Below are 22,486 nucleotides of genomic sequence, written 5' to 3'. Positions count from 1 at the left end.
CAGTTAACACACAGTCACCTGAAGGTTGAACACTGAAGACTCCTGTTGGTCTCTACTAAGCAAGGATTGAACCTTCTTTATACATCTAACACTTTTAGGTACTGGGTCTGGGGTGCCATCCCCCTTATTCCTGCTCATTCTGTTTTTCATCATCAGCATGCTCGCTTAAACTTTCATAGGCAACCTTCCTTTATGCTAACTAGCCCAGGGATCTAAAGATATTATCTTCTACAAGGAAGAGCATTTGACTCCTATTTTTCCAAACAGTTGGTGTGATTGGAGAAATGACCAAGAACACATGAGCTTCAAAATATTGAGTCATTCTTCTACGTTAGAAATATTTCAGCCCAGGTCCCCCGGCTTGTCAAGAAACCTTGAGGACTGACTGGTCTCCAGAACAAGATGACACTCAAGCTTCCCTGGGAGTTCTTCTGAGAACACAGTTCTGAATACTCTTCTGTGTTGTTTCAGGAAAATCCTGTGGAAATGCCTTACCCATCTCTCTGTAACAGAAAAAAAGTGGAGAAAGACTATTTGCTTTGATGTAATCAGATTCTCTGGAATTTAATCCTATATGCTATTTACGCCTGGGCTAGCCATTCGAAATTAAAATGAACCTTCCATCCATGTGTATCATAAATGGGCATTTATCAGGATTATATGATTTTTGCAATCCATCTGAATACGTAACCAGAATGTTTTCTTTCCGTTTCACTATGTAATTACCATGCAACAATAACAAAAGTGACATGTTTGAAGAACAGATAAAATGCTGTAAATTGGCCAGTAATGGTGATATTTCCTCATCTTCTGAAAAACCCATTTATTCTCTCTCAACAAATCAAGGCACTGTCAGCCCATACTCATCTTGCGGCCAGAGGGGCTCCACCAATTTCTGGATGTGAGTGAGTCCTGGAATGCAGATGAGGCTAACTAACGAAGGCTTTCAGCACAGGCAGCTGGTCTTTGCTTGCCTCAATTTCTAAATCACCCATAATGGGGCCAAGACCTCCCAAGCACTAAAAAGAGCGAGCTGACATGCTGGACAAACTGTTAATTTTTTTCCTGAAGAAGCTGCTATATTGCACATCTGTCACCACAGCGCAGACAATTACTCACTGAGTCGGGAGGAAAAAAAAAATTCTGCTGCTTGTTTCTAGCTGAGTTGTTAAGGACTAGTGGAGAAACACAATAGTGCAGGGAGCAGAGCATGCGGCTTCTCCTGTGCTCCGCAGCTCCTCCCTCAGCTTAGAAGGCTGGCTGGTAAAGTACGCGAAGTAGACTATGATGCATCTTGAAAATAGAACAGGATTTAGAAATGGCCCAGTGAAAGACTAGGTATATGAAGAGGTGAGAGGGTCAAGAACCAAGTCTAATAGACTAGGGGACACATTGCTATATTGCTGATTCCTAAATACACTATAGAAATGTGTTAGATGGTGTAATTCCGTAGAAAAACAAACTCCCAACCCAACAGGATAAATACTAGGAAACTGGCACTTGGAAAATGTGAGATCAGGTCAAAGGAAGGGGTAGAGGAGTGAAAAGTAGGGGGGTAGAGGGGAGTATGCAGTCCTAATCTTCAATTCATGTCCTCTGAAATTCAGAAAACACAGGGAAGGGGAAGTTGGGAAAGATGGAGGAGAATGATGGAAGGGATGGTATGAATTAAGTTGCATTTTGCTTATACACTGATTTCTTGAGTGTTAACTCCTTTGTACAACTACTTAAATAAAAAGACAATTAAAAGAACAAAATGCTAAATACTTGGCTTTTTGGATTTGTATTTCATACCTTTCATGTTTGTTCTCCAGTGCTCCCCATCTGAAATTATTCTATACATTCCATACCTCTTACATAACATGGCCTACCTGTATAAATCCAAGTGAAGCCCAGCGCCAAAGGGGAACAGCAGGATTCCAAACTAACCAGTCATCTGGTAATCTAGTGGGATCTGCTTTCATTTCTCTCAATCTGTCTGTGTGTGTGTGTGTGTGTGTGTGTGTCTTCTAAACTCATCTGTTGATGCTAACCACGAATTGCTGACATATGAAGAAATTTACCACCATAGTAGTAACCCAAACCAGTTTTGAAAAGCACATATCCAGTTTACTACAAAGAACATTGACTTTAGGAAGAAGCATACATTTCCTAGAAATTTAATAGGAAGATGGAAACATATTGAACATAATTTGGACTGTTTTTGTTTGGAATTATATTAGAAATTTCTTTTTTCATTTTTGAAGTACTGGGAATGGAACTCAGGGCTTCACACAAGAGTTCTATCACTATCACCCTTAGTCCATTATTAGATGTAATGGGGTAACAACCTTATAACAAACAAAAACAAAAACACAAACACAAACACAAGAAAACAAGAAAACAAGAAAGAAAAGTGTTGTATGTGCTTTTTAAGTTGGTAGTGATTTGTTTTCTAAACTCAAACTAAATGCCTGGGAAAACAGCCACTAAAGAATCACACCTTTCTTTATATTTAGCTCCTAATTATGATCTAACTTCATCCTTCAAAAATTAAGGAATAAACACATGGCATTCTAATAACCCAACCAGAGTGAGGTCTGTGAATTTAAGAATGATTTAAACGGTCTGAAAATTCAAAGACAGGAGACAACTCTAATGTACAGATAAAACTCAAAGTGGAAATAGTAGATCATATGCCTGGCAGTTAATGGCACTGACTCTCTTGAGACAAATCTGGATCTACTTAAAATGTCAGGTGTTTAAAGTAATGAGTCTTTGCTTAGTAGGAACCCAGCAGAAGGAGCCTTCATGGTCCACTTGTCAGCTGAGTATATATTACTGTGAGCCCGTTAAATAAATGAGTATTTAATACCTATTGGATAAAAAAAAAATCCACTTACTTTAACAACTCTACTGTTTTTGGAAGAGCAGATAAAATTTAATCAACATAAATAGTGAAATGCTTTTTATAGCAAAGAAAACTCTGCACTTTGATGACTTTTACAAACTATTCAAAATGTCGAAGCAGGTTATGAGAAGCACAACTTTCCAGAAGGAAATGGAGTGATTGTACCTCATGAGACCTTACCTTCATTGCTACTTTGAGAAGCCAGAGAATGAGACCTGTGCTATTTTAACAACCACAGAATCCTTGTGTGGAAAGAGACCTGAAGCCAGTCCGGTTTCAGGGGCAAACAAAGCGACTTAAATGTAGTAGAACAGCTTACAATCAGCAATGCATATATTTGCAAATATATCCACCAAATTATTTTCTCTAACTTGAGATATTTAAAAATTCCACAGCAGCAGTAATTAATTGAACTGCAACTGTAGTATTCTATCTTCATTGTCAATGGATAAAAGTGAATCTTTTCATTTTTCCAGTGCTAGGGATTGAACCTGGCATGCATGCTAGGCAAATGCTCTACCATTGAGCTAAATGCCAAGCTGTTAAAATATTGCAAAGTGTCTTCACCTCTCTCTTTCATTACCTCAAGGTTAAAAAGGAAATAACTGAAGTTCAAAGATGACTACATAAATAACATTCTTAACATTTTGTTTTATTCTTTGTTTTACTGTATCATCAATGGCTTTCTGCCAAAAGCAAACTAACAAAAGAAACAAAAAACAAACTCAAAATATTCTTTGTTAACAACTTCATTTTTCAGTACCAATTTAGATCACTTTTTTTTTGACAGACAATATACAAGTGAAAAGGGTTGAAAAGATTATGTCAACAGTGATTTTCCTTTTATGAAATATCTGCTTAAAATGAAATGTACTGAAGAAAAGCAATTATGAGAACATTAATTGAAATGTTAAAATAAGCATATTAATAAAACAATATTTTGCAACAATGTCTGTACATTGCACATATATATGATCCAAATATACCTATATATACACATGTATTTTTAACGTGTCTTACAACAGTATGGGTTATAAGACCTATCAAATGCTGAGACCAATTTAGTGGCAAATTTTTGTTAGCAATGGATTTCCTTCTAAAAAGGTATCAACTGGTATGAAAATAAAATAAGCAAATTTGAGAGGATGCAGTCCTAAAACTTGTACTAAGAAAAAAGGAAATGATTTAGTTCTAGCATATGGTCTGGTCAATGTCAAGTATAACAAATACATAAAGGATAAGAGCGTCACAGTGGCAATGGAGTGGTCTCAACCAGTCTTGGCAATGGGAGGAATGGTAATTTCAACAGTAAGGAAAGACTTAAGCATTAAAACATTTAAAAAAAATTATATATAATGGAAGACTGGCTTCATGTGGGAGAAGAGGAAATATCCTAATCACTTGTTTTTTGCTCATCACAGGGCTAAAACTCAGAGACTGGGAGCTGTCTGTAGGCCTCTTTGTGCTCAAGGCTAGTGCTCTATCTGTTAGGCCACAGTACCACTTCTGGGATTTTCTGAGTAGTTTATTGGAGGCCAGAGGCTCACAGACTTTCTTGCCCTAGCTGGCTTCAAACCGTGACCCTCAGATCTCAACCACCTGAGTAACTATGATTACAGTCATAAGCCACTGGTGCCCAGCTATTACTACTTTTTAAAAGAGATAGAAATGATACATCCTAAACCATGAACCATGCTTTGGACTCGTGGGCATATTAACTTACAAAAACTAATATAATTATGTATAAAACACACTAGGGAGTCTCATATCCTGAGATATTTGACTTATGCTACCTATTTTATATTTTGTGTTTATTTCTCCAATTAAACCCAGAACATCAAGTCTAAACTTTCCCCCTCTCAGGCCCTCATATTGGTTTTTTTTTGTTTTCCTCTCACAGCTGATCCTCTCTCTACTACTTGAGCCTTATCTCTAGTTAAGCTTTTCTTCTGGTTTATTAGAGACAGAGGCTTTCAAAATTTCCTGGCTGGCTTCCATATGTGAACTCAGGATCTCAGACTCTTGAATAGCTAGGATTACAGGTGTGAGTCACCAACGTCCTACTGTGCTTAGTGTCTGAATGCTGAGCACATCCTATAGAGGAACAGGGAAGCTTAGGAGGTTCTCATTCAACTATGCTGAGTGCTGATTCTGTACAGTTAGACATTTCAGGAGAACGTGCTATATTTTAACCGTTGGGGGCCACAGAGAAGGCTCTAGGCATCAGCATAAAAAAGCTTCTTCTCATTGTGGGAAGTATTGAGAGATTTTTTTGGATGTTAAGAAGTTCACAGATTTCCGGATTTGCTGCCTTTCCAGGATGGCAACAATGAGAAGCATTCCAAAAGCTGCATCTTTCCTTAGGAGCCTCTCCCTAGCAGTGTGGTGTACGTGCCAGTCATCTCCACTAGGAGGGCTCTACATCCATTAGAATCAGGTAGGATGAAAAAAAAAAAAAATCACAACCAAGTCTTTAGGAGCCTGAGGACTTAATGTTATCAGTGATTCAAAATTGGGCTTTTTGAAACTCTGGGATGTTAGATCTTTAGGAAGAATTTAAAAATTTTTAAAAATATGCTGTAAAGTACAATATTTGATTACAAATGTTTCAAAACTTGTATATAATCTTTGCTATCTTCCCCACTACGTAAATAGAATGAACACAGGAAAAAAAATCATGAAAAGAATGACAAGTCTCTTCTACTGACAAACTTGTAGAAAGAAATCACACAACAGGGTTGCTTTAATGAACACAAACATTCCACTGGAGGTATACAATGTCCTAACTGCTTCTCCTTTGGACCCTGATACTTCCAGGAAAGAAGGTAATTCTCCCAAAACACACACGTACATTTGGCAAACCGTTAAGGCTTTCTTTTGAATGGCAGATTGATTTTTCCCCTCCCTAGTTGGCAGCAGTTTTGTTTTTTGTTTTGTTTTGTTTTTCAAGGGAACCACCTGAGAAAGTTTTGCCACATGTCTACACTTTCTCTACTGCCTTAAAAACTCTTTTTTTGGGGGGCAATTTATAAAATTAAAAAACCTATTAGAGAATTTACAGGGGTTATCTTAACCTTTACTTAACCAACAAAGACAGTTATTAATAGAATAATAATTATTTGTTCCTTTAATGATGATAACAAATCAGCATCTTCTACCAAGAATTTAGGTTTTCTGGCATGACAGAGAAAATGCTTTCAAAATCACTTTGTCCTAGGCACAGAATAAGACTGACTGTTTTGCTTAGTTTGAAAATAACAGCGGAGACCTGAGAAAGGGCAGGTCAGTCCCCTCTCTTTCTGGTAAATAAACAGAATTCTTGGGAGAGCCATTTCAGTCTTCAAATAAGTTGATTCAATAGTCAAACAAGTTGCTTCGGTGATTAAAATTTAAAACCAGATGACTACACCTTGAGTTGATCTTTGGGAAGTGAGAGGTAGACATTGGGATGAATAGAATTTACAGTCATGGTGAATTCAAAAATACATATTTCTTTCAATAATTATTTTCTGTTCTAAGTGAGGTAAAATTTATAAAGTCTGCATTAAAATAATGTTCAGGGCACTATGGTGAGAACAGTGATGAGGTGTATTTTTCTTAAAAATTGTTTTTTGTCCTCTGTGAAATTCATATTACACCTACTAAAATCAGAAATTTAATGGGTATCACTCTTCTTACACACCTTAGAAACCTTTCATGAGAAAGCTAGATTCAAGGACAGAAAACTGCCAAGCCTTTCAGAGATTTGTTTAGCACTTTATCAAGAGAGCTATCAAAGAGGACTACCAGCCCTCATTCCAGACCAAATTCTTTAGCATAAGCATGACAGGAAACACTCTTTTCTGGCCTAGCCTAAATTTAGAAACTACTGGATGTTCTCACACGTGCTTGGACATTAAACACACACATGAACTGAGTAAAGCATTAGTAATTACTGACATCTAAAAACCACAATAAATAAGAGACAAAAACTGTCCTTTATACCTAAAAATAACTGGCAATTACTGAGAAAATTTCAAGGGCAGAGGCTTTAGCACCATGGATTCTGATGAAATTCCATCTCTCACTGTAACAGGATTATCTGAAATTAGGAACTTAGTGAGATGAATTTAGGGGAATGGAGATTTCTGCTTCAAACCCAGAAACTAGATCGTAGTTTTACTACAATGGCATAAGGAACAGGAACTGTAAAACGTTTCTTCTTTGCTTTACTTCTTAAGTGGATTTTCCTGAATTGGGGGCAGCAGTTGCAGGAGTGCTTTTTGGTAGAGGAAATCCAAGTCCTAATCCCTTTGGCCTCTGCATGGCTTGAATTGGCTCGGAGATTCCCTTGCCATCTCTCCCCAGGCCTGACCCAGGTGTCCAGCCCATATTCTGAAGCATTCGATTTCCGATGTTGCTTTCTAGGATTGGCTGGGCATTTTCACCTACAAATCCTGAAATGAGAATATGACAAAATAAGTTAGCATGGAGGCTGATGGAGATGTTCTTAGACTCTAACCAAATTTGTCTAAATTTGTTCTAAAGTTTAGAAGAGGGTGTTTAGTAATCTTTGGGTTCTGTTTTGGTTCTTTATGGAGTAGAGGACAAGAGATCTATGTACAGGAAAGGAAGATTTTGCTTTAAATTTCAAATCTACCATTTAGTAGCCAGGTAGGTTATTTAACTTTATGGACTTTTGTTTTCTCATCAGTAAAAGAGTTGTAAGTAATACAACATAACCCTGATTATTGTATGCAAAATTGTAGGATCTGATTGGACCATATAAAAAAAGAAAGCTCTTTGCATGTGAGTGGTTTTCTTTTCATTAACATACTAGCCAAATAGATACTTGTGAAAATCGCCAACTTACAAATAAAACAGTATCTTAGATTTGTTTTGGACTTGTCTTGTAGCAACAAAAAGAAACAACCTCCTCCCCACAAAAGAACAAAACCCCCAAAATCAAACCAAGCCAAAAGCACAACTAATGCCACCCCAAATTCCTATGAATTTACATTCTCTTACAATGTTCCTTCCCATTATTTTCTATTCAGTTTGTCCTATCCTTTTATTTTCTTCTTTCTCTTTCAGGGCCACGTTTCTTTTTTTAAAATTTTATTTTATTGTCAAGGTGGTCAAAGTGATGTACAGAGGGGTTATATTTACATTTTTTTCCCACTTTCCCTTGAAACAGGACCATGTTTTAATGACTACAGAAGCAGGTAAGGAGAGCAAGGAAAAAAAAGGAAGAGAATGTTGAAAACAATTATCTTAGAAAAGACATAGCAGTCTTTCCTAAGCCTACAGGAATAAAGGCATCTCATTTTTCAAAAATACCTTTGATACTTGTCATAGGCAGCTCCATCCTGATTCTAGGAGATCCCTTTCCTGAAATGTGACCATGTCCTCCAAGACAGGAGTTGAATTGGGCAGCTCATCACTTTCAAAGGCTCATGAGTCAGACAACTGTTTAGCATAATCACAAACATCTTGCTTGATATTTCCTCCCTAATTCAGGGTTATTATGAGGCTTCTTCCTTATTTTTCCAAGTTGCTGGAGATGAGTTTTAATAACTATAGTTGTTCTTTACTACAGAACAATCATAAGTTGATTATCAAGGACCTTTATGAAACAATTTAATGTTAGGTCTGGGAATAATGACAATAACAATCTTTGCCATTTGCTGAATTTATTACCGAGAATAATAATTGGGCTACTATATTAATTAGTTGGCTTTGGGCTTATTAAATGGATTCTTAGATCACTGAAACAAGTTCCTTAACAATGGACAGGACAAACCACCAACAACCTAAGGCCTGAATCACAATGGCTGATGTCAAAAAATTCTAATTTAATATATTCTGTCAGGAAATTTCTTCATGTAAATAACTTATTACTTGATTGAGATAAAATAAAATATGTGTAAGTGGCACTGTAGCTCAAGTGGTAGAGTGCTAGCCTTGAGCTGAAGAGCTGAGGGACAGCGTTCAGGCCCAGAGTTCAAGCCCCACCACCGACAAAAAATAAATAATAAAGTAAAATATGTATATATATACTATGTCTCCATATGTACATTTATATATAAATGCATATATTATATACATAAATACATATGTGCATATGCATTTGAGAGAGAGAAAGAGAGAGAGAGAGAGAGAGAGAGAGAGAGAGAGAGAGAGAGAGAGAGACCCCAACACAGAGACAGAATAAAAAAAAAATCACCCAGTCAGAAGAAGCAAAGAAAAGCCTTTAATAAAAAAATCTTGGTACAAAGCATTGAGCAGATATACTATATTCATAAACTGCTTTGTTGAATGACATCTTTGTATAATTACTTAAGGATAATAAAAATATTTTTTCAAAGCAATTAAAGTTTTGCCATAAATTGTGATTGTGATGACCACCCAGACACCCAAGGTTATGTAGGTTTTCTGGGACAAGCCACTAATCAGGTATGCCAGGGTAAACAGGACCCTAGCATTTTGCTTCATATCCCTGAGTTTTCACTGAGTGCATGAGTTAATTCAGTCCATAAGCTAAAATCAGATCAGAGGTCTAACACTGCTCTAGGCCACACATCTGTTTGCGCATTCTTTTTGTACAACAGCTTGCAGAGGTTCAGCTGAAAACTTTTAATATTTAAGGAAAATGCCAGGCCAATTTGAAACATTTCTACAGAAATTGGTAAATAATGCTCAACTGTAGTCGTGCAGTGAGCAGAAAATGATAACAGATTCACTATCATGACTTTAAATGTGGCTTTTTAGGCAGGGAGACCTAGGGTGATCAAGGAACTCATTTTCTCAACAAAAAAAAAACCAGCTGGTTCAATTTCGTGTCTTGATAAATATAAAATGAAAGAAAGCTGTAACATACTTGGAAGAAAAAGAACATTTAATTCCTCAACTTCCATATTAATAAATAACTTAAAAAAGAAGAAAAAGAAAGGAATCGGTGCTTCATTTGTCATGGAAAACTGATGCTAGTGAGAGAGATGCCCTGTTGTTCTCTCATCCTAGTTTTATGAGATTAAGACCTGGGAGTGAAATAACCCAGTATATTCCTCAACCACAATTTCCTTTTCTTTTGCTCCTGGCAGTGCTAAATCCTTTAAGTCCTTTCCTAGAAGGCTCTCTTTCTGCTTGGGCAATTGTAGAAAACTAGCCTGCTAACCTAACCCTTCCATTTCATGCCCCGGCTCCTGGCTGGCCCCCGTCTGCTGGAGCGCTTGTATCTATTACAGCCGACTTGGGCCTTTCTCCTCCAACATTCCAAAGAGTACGGTGGAGGGTAATTCACTTGTGTAATTGGCTCAAGAGATGAAAATCTTCTATCGGTCTCTCTTAGCCACTAATCTATCCAGCTGACTGCAAGCCTAATTGGCAGCTTGTTTAGTAATTTGGCTCCAAAAGTGTCGTATTGACGTTGGATCAACAGCTGATGGAAAGGGAAGCGACACAGGCTGCCTCCCATTTAACAGCCAGTGTCGTCCACCTTGGCCCTACTCTGCATTCAGAAGGCAGGTGTTAGCTTACTATCCCTCTTCCTTCCCTCTTCTCTTCCATGTCACTCTCTTAGCCAGCTGAGGGGCAGAGTTATTGTTGCTATTACTCTTACTGATGTTATTAAAATTGTGAGTTAGAGTATGATCCTACATCCTTGGTAATGAGGGAAATGGACTTTGATTATTTTTTTAAAATTCAAGGAGTTGCATTAGTTAAGCATAATTTGAGAATAGTGTAGTATTATTATTGTTTGCCAAGTTTTCACTTAACTATTTTATATCTGATTGGCAATATCACAATGTCTATATAACATGAAACTGCTTAAAATATTCTATTTAAGTAATGGAAAGATAATATAAAACCAGTTTCCTTTTTTCCTTAAGTAACGAGTGTGTGTGTGTGTGTGTGTGTGTGTGTGTGTGTGTGTGTGAAACTGCTTAAAATATTCTAAGTAATGGAAAGATAATATAAAACCAGTTTCCTTTTTTCCTTAAGTAACAAGTGTGTGTGTGTGTGTGTGTGTGTGTGTGTGTGTGTGTGTGTGTGTGTGTGTGTGTGTGTGTGTGAAACTGCTTAAAATATTCTATTTAAGTAATGGAAAGATAATATAAAACCAGTTTCCTTTTTTCCTTAAGTAACGAGAGAGAGAGAGAGAGAGAGAGAGAGAGAGAGAGAGAGAGAGAGAGAGTGTGTGTGTGTGTGTGTGTGTGTGTGTGTGTGTGCGCGCATGCTGAGGCTTGAACTGAACTCAGGGGACTCTTGTCTCCAATAAACTACCAAAAAGCGGTATTGGTAGTTTATGGAAGATAACAGTTTTACAGACTTTCCTCTCCTGGGTGACTTCAAACCAAGATCCTCAGATCCTAGCCTCCTAAGAAGTTAGGATTATGAGCATGTCCTACCAGAAATCAGCAAGTAATGTAAACTTCACAAGACAAAAGTCCTATTGTGCTGGGCAAAGTGAGTGTTCTTGGATGTTTTGAGTATACAGAAATACATTTTATGTTTTGTGCAGTCACTGAAGCTTGAGATCACACACTCCTTCCTCTTTTTCACTCATAGCTAGTGTTCTACCACTTGAGCCATGCCTCCAGTCTGGTTAACAAAAATTAGATTCTCTCAGACTTTTCTCCCTGGGTCTAGCTTTGAACCACATTTCTCAATTCTTAGTATCCTGAGTAGTTTAAACTTCATGTGTGAGCCATTGGTGCCTGGTCAGAAATACATTTCTATGGAAGAAGTATTAAAAGACAACAACAACAACAACGAATCTTTCAACAAAACTGTATAGCGCTCAAAGGCATATGGTATGCTTATTTGCTATTGTTTGTCTCCTATAGAGCTGGCCTGGGCAGCCCTGGGCTGGGTACATGACATGATATCTACTCCTGAAAACATTAGGTAACTGGGAATTTCAGTGGTCAATCATACAGAGAAAAAGCCGGGTTGAAACATGGGTCAAGCTTATTCCAAAAGGCTTATATACTTCCCATTACCTTCATTGCTTTCCTACTAAGACTTTTAATGGAGACAATGTTTCAAACCATGTTAAAAATCATGGGGAAATGTGTGAGTTTATATGTAGATGCTATTTGACATAGTTGGATAACAGTTTAGGATGACTACAGCCCTAAAAGTTACAAATGTTTGCCAACCATCATTTCTTTTTATCTTCTGTATCAGCATGAGAGATAGGCAACATTGGCCTCATTTTATAGATGAAACTGATGTCTGAAGACATCTAGCTAGAAAATGTCCCAGTTAGAACTTGAACTTATGACATCTGAGTCCAATCATTTCCCTTTCCATTAACTGAAGTTAAAGCTGTATCTATCAACAGTATTTTCCATTATGTTATTTCTTTTGCCATATTTTCTCAAAGTAATTACTTTAATACTTAAATATTTCAATAAGTCTGACAAAGAGACAGATACCTCAAGATTCAACTTAAAACTCAGCTAGTCTACCTTTGTTTGACTAGTATTTAAAAATTGTACAATACATTTTAGTGTTATTATAAAAAGTATATACGGGGCTGGGAAGGTAGCTCAGTGGTAGCGTGCTTGCCTTGCATGTATGAGGCCCTCAGTACCACCTAAGCAAAAAGAAGCTAGAAATGGTGCTATGGCTCAAGTGGTAGAGCGCTAGCCTTGCGCTGAAGAGCTGAGGAACAGCGCCCAGGCTGGAGTTCAGTTCCCATGTCCAACAACAACAAAAAAAGTATATATGGATTTTATTCCTTTCATTCATTATAAAATTGCAGAATTTAACTGATGCACATTTATTCTGGTTGTATTTATTGTGTTGACTGATGCATCTGGATTTATTTTTACTATATTATTTAATGCTATTAACTTTGCTTTTCCTATGCTGGTTTGTTTGTTTTGGTGCTACTTAGGAATCTATTATATAGTTTTTTCTAGGACTTGAGGTCAGGGCCAGTGCACTATCCCTCAGCTTTTTTGCTTAAGGATAGTGCTCTATCACTTGAGCCAAAATTCCAGTTCTGGCTTTTTTGGGGGTAGATAATTGGAGATAAGACTCTTCCATGCTTTCCTGCTCAGGCTGGCTTCAAGCCTCAATCTTCAGATCTCAGCCTCCTGAGTAGTTAGGATTACAGGCATGAGTCACTGGAACCTGGTGGAATCCACTGCTTATTTATAGCAGTGTGAAACCTGAATACTCTATTTCAGTTCTTTCTGTGATTACTTTTTAAAAGATGTATATACGACTTATTTTCTCATGCTGTATATGTTATAACTGTCTAGAATTTTTGCTCCATCTTGCCTTTATATATTCATTCTTATCATCTTGCTGATTATTGACATCACTATACACTATCAGTTGGTCTTTGAGTATGTGTTCTATTTCTTTGCTTACTGTTTCTAATTTTAATCCTTTATTTTGTAATGGATTCAGTTTTCTTCTAATGAGGTATCAACTTCAGCAATTACATCTTTTTCTTTTATCTGAGAGTGGGACTGGTCATCTGTACCTGATGTATTGGCTGGCCCTCTACAAACTGAGCCATGCCTCCAAAGTCTTTATTTAGAAGCAACTTTCCTTCATTCTTATTACTCTTGTGCAATAGTTTAATTGGACAAATAACACTTATTTTATCATAGCACATTGAAAGGATCTCCAAACTCCTGGATTGTTCTGCTGGTTTTAGGTTTGCTATCAGCATAATTTATTCCTAAGTAGGCTGTATCTTCTCTTCTTGGCTGCTCCTAAGTTCTTCTCTTTGGTGTGGGACTCTGGAGCTTTACTACAATGTGTCTGGATGAGATGTTATCATTTATGTCTAATATTTCCTAACATACACATCTTTTTAAAATAGGAAGATTCATATTTTCTTCAGTTCTAAAAAAATTCTATTTCTAAGTATTGCATTGCCCCATTTTCTCTATATTCCTTCTGGGAAAAGTTCTATTAGATAACATGTTAAACTTTAACCTCTCTGCTTATTTTCATATTTTCCATCTTTAAAAAAATCTTTGTGTTGCTTTTAGGTAGATAGTTTATTCAGATTTGGCTTAAAATTCACTGTCCTCTTAGCTTTTATCTAATTATTCTTTAATATATTCTGTAATTCTATAGTTTCTTCCCTCCCTTCCTGTTTTTCCCTTTCCTTTCCCTTCCTTCTTTTTTTCCTTCCTTTTTTCTTCCTGTCCCTCTTCTTCCCTCCTTCCCTTCCTTCTTTCCTTCCTTTCATCCATCTATCCATCCCTTGGGTTTGAATTCCAGGCTTTTTTCTTGCTAAACAAGTACTCTATCAGTCAAGACATACTACTAGCTTGTTAAAATATAAAGTATTTGTTTTAAAATTCTGGAAGACAAGATAATGTACAGTGGTTAAATGTATCCACTATTAAAGAAAGTAAAAATGTAATTATTGGTAAGTTTGGGCAAACAAGGAAATCTAGTATCTTGCAAAGAAGTTTGGTCACATCAAACATTTGATTATGCATGATGTGACTTTTATTTAAATGCATATGTTTAAAAATATGCACCTATTATCATAAAAACTTTTCCTATTGAAATATCAGTAAGATGTGGAAAAAAGGTTGAAAAAAGTTACATAAGGTTGTAAATGGGTAGCACCTTGCCCATGAAAACAGTTTCCCTAGAGCAATGTCTATACCAAGTCAATAGGCCTTTTTTTGCATTATATGTAGTGTAAGGGAAAACCTTATAAGGGATATTTTCATTATGAAACGATTTCAGTAGAAAGCAAAAGTGATAAGCAGTACTAATTGTGGGTAACATCAAATACCATGTATTGAAAAATAATGTTTTTATACACTGCACTCACAATAGCTTAAAACACAGTAAACATACCTTAAAATCTTTTTACTATCAAATCCTTAACAACGTAAGGCTTCTCTGAGAAAAAGGGACCACAGCTAACAATGCCAACTGCCTTTTATAAAACGTTAATAGTAATACTCCTCTGATTTTGTTCTCTGCCTTTCTTCACCTTTACTGATGACATTTTTCAAACAATAAAATGCATTCTGCTGGCAAACCTTCTTGCTTCAGTAGTTCTCAATTTTATAATAGTACATCTACATCTTTGGCTGCTGAGAGACAGCCACTATCTTTGGGTATGTGACTTTGAATGAGGCAGAAAACAAGCTGTACATTTAAAAAAAAATCAATATCTCCCCTTATCAATATTCATTTTATTTTGTCAATACAAAACACAAAGGTGAAAGAGCAATAAATAAGTTAAAACGCTGAAATAAATTTGGTGTTCCTGTCACAACTAATAAATATGTAACGGATAACCACAACTGGCTGGTACAGGGCCTAGTGAAGTGAAATTATGCTGCTGCTAAAGGAGTGCCAGAAAATAGTTATACCTTCGAAGGTAACTATGATCAGGATTTGGTGTTGTTAATTAATAGAGCGCTTAAAGTATTATTTGTGATGAATATTACATATAACTTTATATTAAGAGGCTAAAAACTGTTATACAAGCCCAACTAGGGATAGCAAAATTTAAGTGCTTAATTGTACATCATGACAAGATTTTGGTAAATTCTTCTAATATCTGTTGTTTCACTGTGTAATATTTGGTATGGACATCAGGAAGGGCAATCAAACAATATTAAAGGGGCCAGTCTTTGAACTTTGTTCTCTTGCACTTTTCCAGCTCAGATTTAATGTTAAGTACATATAAAAGAAACAGTGAAAATACTCCATTCAGTGTGTTTTTGGAAAGTCTACAAGAGGCCTTGGAAAATGGCAAGAATATGCTTTGAAAAACAATTCTACATGTGCACTCAACTTCAAGAGTTTATGAATATGATGGTCTTTGTATTCTGTGTGACTATATTCTTGAATTTGAAAACTGTAATTTCCAGAGACAGAGTGATCTAGGGTTCATAACCTCATTATCGAGTGTATTTATGCAAACCCACTTCTTACTTGAATTTGGATAATAATCTTCACCTTACTGTTGATTCATTAGGACTAGAAGAAGTTCTATTTAAGACTGAGGGGGGTTTTAAGTAATCTCAATTTCTTCCTCTTTGAGAACAGATACACATAGATTTGAAAAATGAATTGAAAATAAGTAACATTTCTCCGACTACAATGTTTTATGAGTAATTAAGAGAATGTATCAGTTTCCTGTGTATTTTACCTTTTACCTAAAAAAAAATCTGGTAATTAAACAAAAAGCTTGAATTTGAAACAAAAATCAACATATGTTTGAAATGCTGGAATAAGCTTATATTATAAAACTGTTTTAGGCTAGGAGTTTAATGCTTGTACCTACACTCTTATTAATGATTCCTTCTAAAGTAACTGAGCTGTCACAGCATAATCTCCTTGAAGATGTAATTATGTTATCCCTCCCCACCCCATCTGCATGTCCCCTCTGGTCCACCCACACTCACTGCACCTATATGCTGCCCTTCAGGACCTGACCCTGCCTGATCTTCTCTTCCTTATTGTTGCCACTCGAGTGAGTTCGTCCTGTTCCTGATTTGTCTTGTACTATTTCTGCCACTACTGTTTGAATGACTGAGAGGAGAATTAGTGAGATAATTCAACTGGAGTGGGGTGGTATAGAATACTATATTACCTTATGATCATCTGAAGATGGCATGTATTTGATGGCATGTATCTGATCCAAAATGTGTTTGAATATTCTATATTTCTGCATAATAATAGCTGAATAAATTCTCTATAAAACTTAAGGCATATAAAAGTGGGTTCATGTCCACATAAGCAACAGGACAGTTCTGCACATACATTTGTCAGAAAGAGCGCAGCTGTGATGCAGTGGCTACGTTTGGGGGCCCACAGATGGAGGCTTGACCTCCCCGTCTTAGGTGGTTCACCTGTCACTTCTTCACATTGGAGTGTTATGATCTGAAAAGTACTGCTAGTAACCTCCACCTCATGCAGTTGCTCTAAAGATGAAATAACTCTGGTACACATAGGTACTGAGTAAGTGGTAAACAATCCATTTAAAGACAAATAAACTTTATATACATTTCCCAATTCTAAATCCTAGATGTTTAATACAGCTAGAGGAAGACCAGGTATGATAACTAAATGTATAATATCATAATGTAGGCCCATATAAGAAGTAACAGCTTAGAGTTGGTGCTGAGAGTTAACTTTAGTTATTCAGCAGATTTCTGCACTAACGAACAGGTTTCCTAAAAAGACAATAGAAACTTTATATGTATTTTATTTCCTTCAAACCTACCACTCAAAAATCCCTACTATCGGTTTAGATGCATGTATCTTTACAGCTCACCACCCACCATGCTCTTCTGTGAAGAATCTGGTTTTCATATTCTGTAATGAAAACCATTTTTCTTATATAAGTTTGCTCAAATGAAGTTAAGAAAAAGTTTATAAACCTAGATGGTTAAGGATCCTAGGCAACAGGTAAAGCTAATCCTCTTTGTAACTGAAAACATTTCCTTAGAGTCAGAGTCAGAGCTGCATCTTGAATCCATTATGGTTACCCATGGTTTAGTCATGCGCTGGGTGGTATCTACATTTGAATGCCCAGTGGGCCTCTATTACTGGCTGTCTGTGCCTCCTTCCCACTGCTCTTGCATGACACTTTGCAGTACATACTAACCTTATTAGTCACATCCCTTACTTACTATGCTTGCCCCTTCCAGGAAGGCTCCCTGCCCACTCTCATCTACCATGACTTCTCTCCACTCATCACTTAGTCTTTTCTAACCACATCTGTTATCAGAGTAGCATGTTATTAGAATGACATCATTTCTGAAGCAGACATAAGAGTTTTTTTTAAATTCTAATGCACGCATTGTCTAAGAAAAGATGATGTTAAGATTTCTGCAGAGCTGGAACTAGAAACTAGACTGTCACAATCTAATGCTAGCTTGTATCTACTACAACTTGGAGCCTTGTGTGTGCAGCTACTGCTATCCTTTTGGAATTCATTAGTATTAATGTCTTTCTGGGTTATTTCTCATCTCACCTATTAATACATTATTTTCTCAACAAGTCAGAACAAAGATACAGCCTTGGATCTTTGTGCATTACAGACACCCTACACAAAATCTTGCATTTGGGACACATAGATGTGTACAAATGTTTCACTGGTGGTATACCCAGAAAATCTACACAAGGTACAAACAGTACAGTCTAGTACCAAAGATCTATAAAAGGAATGAGTAGTACAGTCTAATATCAAATGCAAATTGATATTAACAGGTTCTTGTAGCTGTGCTTATTTCTTCCTCAGTAAAGTGATTAAGAATTATCTATCCTTCGAGCTCCTCTGCAATCTCTTTTTCACTTTACCTGTGGTAGGAGGGCCAGACAAAGGTGCGGCTTTCCTTCTCCTTTTGATGTCTCCCGTGCACAAAGATCCTAAATGCATGCTTGTTTGCCTACAAGTAATTATCAGAAAAAAAGAAACTATTAACAAAGGAGGGGAAAAAAAGTGACACATAAATACACAGCTTGTTTAATCTGAACCTAAATCAAAACATTCTCAACAAAGATGGAGCTGCATAGTAAAACCACCAATCTTGTTTATATCGAAACATAATTACGTTTGTTGACAAGCGATCAGCAGCTAAATGCGCCATCATAAATTGTTACTGGAATGAATAATATAAAAGGAATGCTTTTTAATTTTCAAAACTGGCAATCTTTCTAGCTCAACATAAAATCAAACACTGTTGCTTCTGACAGGAAAATAGCTAAGATTAATTATCTAAAGAGATCACAATATTGTTGCTAGGTTATCAATTGGTTACTAATGCTTTACTGTCAGAACAACATTTATTACAGGAAAAGTATGATCAATTTCTTTTAGGGTATTTTGGAGCAGTGAATTCTCTTAAAGCACTTCAAATAAATAAAAGGCAATCGAGACATTCTTGTAATGATTCATATACTTTAGATTGTTCTGTCTATTCTTGTTCTCTGAAATAAAAGAATTTTTGAAAAAATAAAAAAATGTTCCAATTGGAAATCAAAACAGTTTTCAATTTCTGCAAAGACAGGAAAGGATCCCCAGATTTTGAAGCTGCTATAGAAGGATTCTGTGTTCATTTCCTGGGTCATAATCCTTGACATTGGGTGGAGAGACAACATGAGATCATGAAATAGAAATAAATGAAGCCTATTTACTGTAGTAGTACATTTTCTTTTTGTAAGGAACAGAGATATCAAGTAGTAAGATATAAAAGAACCCGCTTTGAAAAACCACCAGATTATTAGAGGGGGAAAAAAAGGAAAACAAAATCAACAGCAGTAAGATAAAGACATACACAGGCATTTATATTATATGCACTCACTAATAGTTTAAATGTAAAGAAAATTAGTCCTGGGAGTTATTATTTCAAACATATGTTCTACTTCCATAGGGCACAAAGTCATAATGAATGATTTAAATACTTCATGAGTCATAAATGGAAAAACATAATACTCTACCAATGTTGCTTAATAGTAAATGAGCATTTACAAAGTTTCCTCCTCTCTCTGATTTAAGACCATCTCTCTCTCTCTCTCTCTCTCTCTCTCTCTGTCATTAATTTGATGATTAAATTCATTCTGTTTTGCCATCAAAATACTTACTATCCTGCAAGACTGACATTGTGATTGGATTTTGAGGTGAAGTCTAAGCTCATGATACTAAGTGGCTATGGGATATTTACTTTTTAAAACTGTATAGAAATTATAAAAACATTGAAACAAAATTAAAAGTTTTTTTTATAAGATTACTTTATCAAGTGACTTTTGGTATCTAAAATGAATCCAGCCTATTAATCCAGATTAGTATTGGAAAGGTGGAGGGGCCATTAGGTTCTTCCTACTAGAAGAAAGAAATGCCTGGGTAGAGAGAAGAACCTGTATATACACATATAGTGATAAGGGTAACAGGAAGAAGCAATTTTATTACACACTATTAGAGACTATGTTATTTTGTCCATGTTAACAATTATAAGCATGCTGAATTAAACATGTATGTTATATATACATAAATACACATACTCCTCAGAAGGGAAAAATTTTGCTCTTGGATGGAAAAACACACTTCCAATCATTGAATTCTGATTTTACAGGAGCTACGTTACAACTCTTAAGTTGAAGATAACTGGAGCAAATATATAGAGAAATGCAAATGTGCTGTTTGTAGAAGGGCAGCCCTCCTTTTTAGCCAAAGCCAGGTTCATATCCATTTCAACATTGCTTTATTCCAGAACATTTGCTTTTCACTTTCTCCTTTTAGCTGATTCTAACATCTGCTAGTTCCCTCATGAATTAATGAGCTAGGATCTTTAACACATATAACTTTATAGCTCTATGAGCTCCATCATTTTACTTAAAAAATAAACAATTACTATTTTTTTTACATATCTTATCCCTCTCAAAATCTCTTCCCAGAACAAGTGCAGATATTTCCTGTCTGTAGAGTACATACCAGATAAGCTCAGTATTTATCAGGAATACCCAAGGAGACAGGGAAGGCAACTTGCTGAAACCAGGAATACAAATGCAAGGTAAATTTTCAAGTGCAGTCCTGCTATCCAACCATGAAACTCATTCATGGACTACCTACTTCTGATCTTGCTAAAACACAGGAAGTACTCTCATGGTTTCAGAATTCCTGTTTGGGGAATGATGATTAGTTCACGATGTATAGACAATAGCATGTGGAGCAGGGTCTGCATGATATGGATGGAGGAGGCTGGGGCTGAGCCATGGGGCTAGACATGTCATTTTACAACAAAGGCACAACCCTAAAAGTTACAGGAGAGAGAGTAGACTAGATTCACAGATGCTGGTTGGGCAGGGTAAGATGGAACAACTACCTTTCCATCCAGGATTTTCTTCCCTATACTAGCAAGCAAAGAATGACATAAGGTTGCTGCCTGATGCCACTTCTTGGTGAAGCTACCTGAGTGAGAAAGTGGACAGATAGAGACATGAAGACAATTTGCCTCTCCAATTCTGCCTGATATTAAAAAAAAAAAAACACCTATACAGCTTTTATTATTTTTATAGACATTTCAGGGTCAAACTATGATAAAAATATTATTAGCCAGCAGTATCACTCCCAATAAACACATTATTAGAAATAATTAGAAGAAATACTTGAGTCGGATACATAGTTTCTTAAACCTGAGTCATTTGTCTTTGCAAAGTAATACCTTCAGATTTGCTAAAAATGACAGCTAAATTTTTTGGTTTTCTTTACTTTTTCTTTGCATTTGTCTTTGTCTTTGCAAAGTAATACCTTCAGATTTGCTAAAAATGACAGCTAAATTTTTTGGTTTTCTTTACTTTTTCTATCTTTTCTCACCCTCCTCCCCATGCTATCTTTAAGAATAATAATACAATGTCTTATGAAAGAAAGTTTTCAAAACATAAGATTAAGAATCTTTTGTAGATCTGTACAGTTATTTTAGACACAGCATTAGCTTCAGAAGACAGAAGTAAGTAGTACATCATAAAGAACTAATTTTTTTTAATGGATTTTCCAGCTGACTATGACTGGAAACATGATGTCCCATGTATTACTTCTGAGAGTTATTCTTCTAAGTACTAGAAAAGCAGATTGGGAAGGTAGTGTTTTGCCTTTTAAAAGACTGCAGTTGGCCCAAGGGTTGCAGCAAGCTATCCTTTCATATGGCATGGTAGTAGGAAGCTGAGCATCTAATGTGGAGCATAAATACCACCCCCCCCCCCAAACAAACCCAAAACAACCAGACACAAATGCTAGTGGGAACCACCTTGACTGAAAACTTGGCTTTGATAGGGGCTGACAGCATGGAAGCAGGCAGTGTCAAACACAATAATATTAAAGAGAAGATAATAGGAACTTGTCCCCTCACTGTATGTATTTACAAATAGAGGCTTTTTAGAGAATTAGGCCTAGTTAAAGCTGCCCCCTGGATACAATGTGTCCCCAAGTATCCTCAATAAGCTGCACAGGAGAGACAAACAGATGTGACTGTGGCCCTGGCATTTGGCAAGAACACTCACTGTCAGTTAGAACGAGATCCGCCTGGACAGGGCATCAGCTGCACAGAAATGAAGCAGGTCTGTGGTGTCACTGGAGGAGCAATCTGGTGGCAGAGGGAAGGATGGGGGCTGCAGAGTCCAGCCCTGTGTGAACTTCCCTTTCTAGATCAAATTACTCTTCCTCCCCCTTTACTCAGTGCCAGGATGTCTCAATATATTAAAATGAACAAGCAGACAGCAGTATCTAGCTTTTGTCTTCTTGTATCAAAATGCGCACTGTCAAGAACTTTCAAATGTAGATATGTCTCCTTACAAACAAACTAGTAGGAATATGACATTGTCCTTGTTTTAAAACACTATTCTCTCAAAGACCCTACTGTGCATTATTAGATCCTAGGCCATTCATAGATGCCTTTTGTACCTGGTGTGTTTTCTCTCACATTCTACAACTTTTGGTTCTGGTTTTGGTGACTCGATGCCATATTCTGCATCAATCCCATTTCATTTCCCTTTGGAACAACCTTGCTCTTGGCCAACGTGGTTAAAGTTTTTAACTCATTGCACTGAGGTCAGAATTTACATTCTAGTGACCCAATCCATGCTTGATTCTGAAATTATCTTATCTCA

The 22,486-nt window shown here is 36.5% G+C and overlaps 1 protein-coding gene across 2 annotated transcripts in view; it reads right to left on the bottom strand.

Moving 5' to 3' along the window:
• Positions 1 to 3,715: 3,715 nt before the first annotated feature.
• Gpatch2 (G-patch domain containing 2) overlaps positions 3,716 to 22,486 on the bottom strand; it is a 142,128-nt gene continuing 123,357 nt past the window's right edge. For both annotated transcript variants that reach the window (XM_070041484.1, XM_070041485.1), the window contains exons 9-10: positions 18,185 to 18,273; positions 3,716 to 7,326 (exon numbers count right to left, since the gene is read on the bottom strand). In XM_070041484.1, coding sequence (XP_069897585.1) covers positions 7,106 to 7,326; positions 18,185 to 18,273 — 310 coding nt within the window. In that variant the 3' untranslated portion in view covers positions 3,716 to 7,105. The remainder of the gene's footprint in view (positions 7,327 to 18,184; positions 18,274 to 22,486) is intronic.

Source organism: Dipodomys merriami, unplaced genomic scaffold (assembly GCF_024711535.1).
Source record: "Dipodomys merriami isolate MVZ:Mamm:240054 unplaced genomic scaffold, mDipMer1.0.p SCAF_31, whole genome shotgun sequence".
In the NCBI taxonomy this organism is placed as follows: Eukaryota; Metazoa; Chordata; class Mammalia; order Rodentia; family Heteromyidae; genus Dipodomys; species Dipodomys merriami.
The sequence above is the reverse complement of the archived record's forward strand: the minus strand, read 5'-3'. Positions and strand labels throughout refer to the sequence as shown.